The sequence below is a fragment of the Durio zibethinus genome, chromosome 20 (assembly GCF_047325235.1).
Source record: "Durio zibethinus cultivar Kanyao isolate XHJ-2024 chromosome 20, ASM4732523v1, whole genome shotgun sequence".
Taxonomy (NCBI): Eukaryota; Viridiplantae; Streptophyta; class Magnoliopsida; order Malvales; family Malvaceae; genus Durio; species Durio zibethinus.
This window is the reverse complement of record NC_143181.1, coordinates 3,165,804-3,172,264: the sequence shown is the minus strand read 5'-3', so window position 1 is coordinate 3,172,264 and position 6,461 is coordinate 3,165,804. Positions and strand designations below refer to the sequence as shown.

General features: G+C 39.2%; 1 protein-coding gene across 1 annotated transcript; it reads right to left on the bottom strand.

Annotated features, from left to right (window-relative positions):
* Window positions 1-979: 979 nt before the first annotated feature.
* LOC111314900 (AP2-like ethylene-responsive transcription factor ANT) lies at window positions 980-4,980 on the bottom strand. The gene is made up of 9 exons (XM_022916517.2): window positions 4,381-4,980; window positions 3,601-4,273; window positions 3,299-3,381; window positions 3,117-3,125; window positions 2,937-3,025; window positions 2,734-2,807; window positions 2,600-2,650; window positions 2,403-2,479; window positions 980-1,982 (listed from the first exon to the last, which is right to left on the bottom strand). Exons 1-9 carry the CDS (start codon window positions 4,715-4,717, stop codon window positions 1,315-1,317), a joined length of 2,061 nt encoding a protein of 686 aa, XP_022772252.1. The 5' UTR covers window positions 4,718-4,980; the 3' UTR covers window positions 980-1,314.
* Window positions 4,981-6,461: the final 1,481 nt, after the last annotated feature.

Genomic DNA, 6,461 nt, shown 5'->3' with positions numbered 1-6,461 from the left:
TGTGATGCAATTGCTGTAGGGCATCTTTGGCCAAACCTAAAAGTAAACCACGAAATAATTGACAATATCATTGTGGCAAAACCAACCCTTCTTTTCTTATTATGATTCCTTCTGCAACAAATTTAATTCATAGTATTTGATTGATTCAAATTTTAGGATCATGAAAAGGAAAAGAAACCCTTAACTTTTAATATGATCTTTCATCAAATTACTTGTGAAATGAGGTCACTAGATCAACCAGATATATTTTCCACCATCGGATGAAGTTAATAACAGTAGTAGTTGATAGCTTCTTGCATGTTGTCTGAAGGTGTGGACTTTAATGAATTAAACAATGAGAATAAAGTTATTCAACCTCCAGGTTTTGCGGCACATATTCCTCGCTGTCATATCCTATGAGTTCCAACAAGTGGATCGTCAAGATCGCAATCCACCTCATCGGACATGCAAACTAAAGCAGCCGCTGCCGTGTCCACACGACGACGAGGGAGAGGGATTTTACAATTTACACAGTCGATCCATATCTTTTTAGCGTCCACACCAGGACACGGGATCGCTTTTCACCCCCCCATATTGTTTATCTTTGGTTTACGTCAAGGAATTAGGAAAAAGCTAAAGGGATTTTTCAGCATTAAAATGTCTTTCGTCCTTCACAAAGTTGAAATATAGTAGCATAAAGTCCGAACTAATTATGACTATTAAATCTTAAAATAAAAGGAGCCAAAGTTTTTCCTTTGATAATCTCGTGTACCCTTACGAAATAATGAAGTGGAATGTCCGTTCTCCTTTGAGGAAAGCTGAGATAAAAAGAAAAAGATGGAATGGTAATGATTGTGCAATCCAGATTCGAGGAACAAACTGTGGGGACTGATACGAGATATTGTGGTCAAAACCAGCTCCCCTTTTGCATTATTGGGAAACATTGAGCTGGTTTTGTACTTAGCAACACCTATAAAAAGCAGAAAAGCAGATTCAATTATATAACAGCCACTTCAATATTGACGACATCATTGCATAGAATTTAATCATTAGGCTCCCTCTCTTAGCCCCTTCCCTCCATTTTGTAAAAACCTTCATACAATATGAGCCGAAAAGTAAAGCTTGAAAATAAAAGTTTCTTGCACTTTGGTTACCAGACAGATGACAGGTGTCCCCCCCACCTTTGTCCTTTCATTTATCCCAAATTCCCTCCACTATTTTGCACCTAATAAAGACATAATCAAAATCTTACTTTCCCACTAACTCCACCGATTTTGTTGCTTTTTCTGCCTCGTTCAAAACTTCACTTGTTTCCAGTAACAGGAGAAAAAAGATTCAGGTATCGCTCCAGGCAGCAAAAAGGGGCAGGTGAGCCATTGAGATAGCAGCAGGCCTCAGCTGAGCCGCTGCTGATGGAAACCAACTAACACCATTTGTCGGACTAATGAACTTTGATGCCAAGGAAGGCTTAGCAAAGAGCATTGTGGAGCCTGTTTTATCTGGGCTGCCTTCTCTCGAGTTGCTAACACTGGTTACCAACGAAGAAGGATTAGAATAATGAGTCCCTACATTGGTGGATTCATCCACCATTGGTGGGCTAGAGCTCACTGAACCAACTCCTATGAGACCTTGCAGGGCCATTGAGAAAGCCGGATTTCCACAGTTTGCGGTACTCACGGACTTCTGATCAAGCGGCTCAACAGCACCAACAGGTTGTTGCTGTGGAGATTCACACAAAACCATCTTCCAGTCTGACTCATCCCCATTGTTCACTTCAGGTTGAATTGTTTCTCCATTGGTTAGCTTTGGTGTATTGTAATCATTGGCCTCATTGTTTGAATCTGTCTCTTTGTTTCGCCGAGCTAGCTCTCCAGCAAGCAGAGTGTTGCTGGCCACGATCCTTTCAACATCATATCTAGTTATGTCAAAGTTGGTCACAGCATTTACACCACGAAACTTTATGGCAGCAATGTCATAAGCTTCAGCTGCTTCCTCTTGGGTGCCTGAAATGAAGCTACAACCATTAATTGACAAATTTTTGTTATGTCGAGCTTTAAGGAAAGATTTTTAGGCTTGCAAAAAGATTAAGCTTTTGATTAATTATTTTAGCCTAAGAAATTCTTTTCTTTTCCCATCTTTATCAGCTCCCAGGGAAAACAGCCTTAAAAAAGTTCATTGTGACTGAAATCAGAAAGGTACAGTTTTTAAAGCAACTGTCATCAGCCTTATAAAAGCATTGCCAATCTCTAGTGGAAACATAAGAGCAGAGATGTCCAAAAAACTAGCCTTTTAAAAGCTCTTTATGCCATGGTAGAGTCAACAAAATTGAAGTAGGAATGAAAAATGACAAAGGAAATGGCAAAGAAAACAATTACCAGCAGATTCAAGAAAAACTTGTTTGCAAGATATTCAAAACTACTTACTAAATGTTCCAAGATAAAGATCCTTGTTTCCCGCAACCCTGCCAATGCGAGCTTGCCATCTTCCATGCTGATGATGTCTAGACAAATAAATAAATAAAAATAAAAAAAGGAATCAGCACATGAAAATGTCCTTAAAAAGAAATAAAAAAATTGATGAGGTTCAACGATATAAAAGGAAATAAAAAAAAATATGTCACCTTGTTACTCCTCTGTACATTGAGGCCCCTCTGGAGAACCCACTACTTTTCCTGCAAATATAAGGAATACATTAACTTGACACAGCAGGCAAAAACAATAAAAATAGATTTTAGAATGCAAATCAGAAACCAACCTTCTTAGATGGGCAACATATTCCTGGCGGCTCATGTTCTTCATTTCTTCCAGTTCTTCTCGGTAATTTTCAAGCTGCAGAAAGCAAGAGCCAAAAAAAAAAGAAAAGGAAAAAGCAATCATATGGTTTCTTTCTGTTATCAAAATTTTTTCATTTTGTGCAACTGAAATGATCAAATATAAGTTGCCAAAAGTTTGACTTACAGGAAAATTTATATGCGTCGAAGGCCCCCAATACTTAAGAGCCGCGAGATCATAAGCTCTAGCAGCTTTCTCTTCCATGTCATAACCCCCTGAAATTCATTTGTGAGCTTGATTATTAAAGATAAAATCAAGATTAATTAATACAATGCTTGATTAACTATTGGTTAAGAAAATACTTACCAAGATAAACTGAAAATGCATGAGTTGATTGAAAAGGCATCCACGAGGAGCACGAAGATGACAAGAAGGAATTAATAACACAAGTCAGACCATTAAGACAGATGGACCAACAATTGCAGTCAAAAGAAGGAATACTTCCAAATTGATACTGTAAATGTGTTTTGTTTTTGCTTTTGACAAACCTTGCCTCCCTTTCCTGCTTTGCCCTTCCTTCTTGCAACTGTTATCCCAGAGATGAGCTTCATATCTACCCGTCCATCTATGTCTGGTGGAGGCAATTTGACAAATGTTATTTGAATATTTTGAGAAAGGAAAACAAGACATTTCAGAACAGAATAATACAGGAAAAGAAGCACGATTAATGGTAGCAGCATAATGGAAAGAAAAAAGAATAATTAAGCAGTAGTAATGAAAACAGTTAGGAAACTATTTCAACAAGACCCAAGAATGAAATGTAGTGGCTTAAGGAACTGTGTGAACTGACCTGGTAACACCTCTATACTGGGATGTTCTCTGTCCAAATGTGTCAATGGACTTCCTATGAACAGGTTGATTCTTTCCCACTTTTCCGGGCCCCCTCTTCTTTGTTTCCATGGCCACACATTCAGTGGCAGTAGATGAGATCTGCCTTGGAGCTGTAACGCAACTGGACTGAGAACCAGGGCTCATTGACAAACTGAGAGACTGTAAATCCCCACAACCCATTGCAACAACAGACCCAGAAGCTGCTCCATCATCAACCATGCTACTAGTCATCTGCTGTTCCAGTGAACTATGGGTAGAGTAGTGCCTAGCTACCCAGTTTTTAAAGCAAGGCATTGCATCCTGCCCAATTTGAGGAATCTGGGAATCACAGACTGCAAGTTGGGGATCCTTGGTTTCGTCCTCCAATGGCGACTGATACATGCCTTGGCAGGCCAGTCCTGAATAGTAGGGGTGAGTATGAACAGGAAACTCTTGGCCTTGTTGCCTAAAAGGTTCTTGAAGATGGTCCAGAGAATGTTGCCTATTGGTTTCCTGGTCTGCATTTTGGTGGTAGTACATGCTGTCTAAGCTCAGAGCCATTGTTTCCCTTTCATGGCTTTCATATTGATGAGTTTCCATAGTTGCACCACCCAGAAAGTCCTCCAGTTTGGGAGACGAAGTAGGTACAATTCCTTAAAAAAAAAGCATTGAATAATAGAAGTTTTATAACAACCAAAAATGCGAATAAGATAATCCCAAATGGGATAAATAGGGAGACATGCAAAAAGCTGAAGCAAACCTTCTGATTGTGATCGACTGAGGGATTCCACGATGCCTAGAGACCCATCTGACTTAAGTGGCATAACAGGCAAGGGAGCGTGAAAGCCTCCACTTTCTCCAACTCCATAGCAAATTCCAGAACCATTGAGGTGAGAAGACAAGTAGAAGCTCGTAGGAATAGCATTAGATACAGAAGTAGCGGCAGCAGCAACTGCCGCTGAATCTTGACTATGATGATGGTACTGATGACGACGGTGTTGGGGACCAGTAGCTACCTCCATTTTCAGGTGGGTTGAAAGAGAGAAACCCAGCCAGTTATTGTTGATGCCATTGCTATTGTCGTTCATAGACTTCATCTTCTTCTCTCTCCTGCTTCTCTTACTAAGAAATTCCTCAGCAGTTATATACCCAGCTGCAAGGCAACTCAATCATTGAAGAGAAAATAAACTAATGATACCGAAATCTCACGACCACCTCCCATCTGAAAACATGGTCTTTTGTTGTTTAGCAGAACTCATTGCAAGAACATTTTCAATGGCCCGGGACTGTTTGATCATCTATGCACCCACACACACACACACTCTCTCTCTCTCTCTTTTTCTCTCTCAGTGTCTCTCTCGCTATAAAGAGAACAAAACTGGTCTCTTTAAACTAAACGAAAAGAACGAATTCAAGCAAGCAATGCTGGGGGTGCCCCTTCATTCCATAGGGATCTGTGTTATATATTAGAAAGACCATGTTCCTTTTGCTTTTCTTCCTCTTCACCTTTTATTTTTTTTCCTTAACGCTCTCTCTTAAACCCTACAAAAATCCCAGATACAAATATAACACCAAAAACCTTTTGCATAAACACTCACAAAGCCTCGTTTTAGTATCTCAAATGCGCCCATATAAAACTCCACTACTTCTGGACTGAAGAAGAAAAACAAAAACCCAGAAAATAATTACCAACTTTTTTCCACACACACTCTTTTTCACGCTCCAATATTGGCAGCAAAACTAGTCATTTAAATCTAGTGGGTAGTGAAATAGCCAATAGGGAGACGGGGTGGTCAGATGGCCAAAACTGGTTTGCGTTAAATTTACAGTCACAGCACAGGGCCTTAGATTTGACGGGCAGAACACTGCCATTCAGTCACTTCACACAGTACAGCCTTCTGTGCCACTCTGCAAACTCAAGGAGGATCCAATTTTAAATCTAATGTTTTTCGTTTGCCCTGGTAACTTAAAAACTGCTCCAATTTCGTTCAAAGCTATCATTAAAAAAACCAATGCTTGCGATCGGACAAAACACACAAAAACCTAATAGGATTTGTAGTAGTAATATTTAAGAAGAATCCTCAAAATATATAGTAGTATTTTTTTGTGACTGTGACGATAAAAAATAGTCACAGCCAATCACCCATCGTAGATTTTGATAAAGAAAGGTGAATTGAGTGGGTCATCTGATGTGACCTCTGCTGAACTTGTGCTTTATTCATCTGACCCTGATAAAACTTGGCTGTGATCCTCAACTGTAATGCTAGGGTGACAGCGAAACCAAGTTTTTCTTTATTTTAAAAGGAAGCGCTGGCTAGAGGGTTATTAGAATTCCATTTTTTTTTTCTTCTCAGGAAAATTGCTTTGTATGCAAAGCAAATAAAGAAATCCTATGAAAACAATAATGAAATAAAAAAAAAAGAGAAAAGAGATGAAGTAAATGATGTGCTATATATATTTCCTACCGTCACTGCTTTCTTTTTTTTTTTTTTTTTGGGGGGGGGGGTTGGGTGTGCAAGTTTTTGCAGCAAGCAACTTTTAACAGCGGGTTTCAGCCACCAAAATGATAATTAAAAAAAAACCTGTAGCATCCTCTTGACAACGGCCTTTTGCTAGTGGTACATAGACACATAGGAAGGATTGAAATATGCTCAGCACACCTGAAAGACTAAAATTTACAACATATAGGATGTACAAAGTTGGTCCGCCGTAAGAGCGTGCATATGTTATGAACTGGTCTTAAAGGCGCGTTTTCTAGTACCCCTTATTACTGATCAGGGATAAAACTTAAAATATATCTTTGATTTGTAGAAAAAGATTGGAAACTCCATTTGCTTTTCT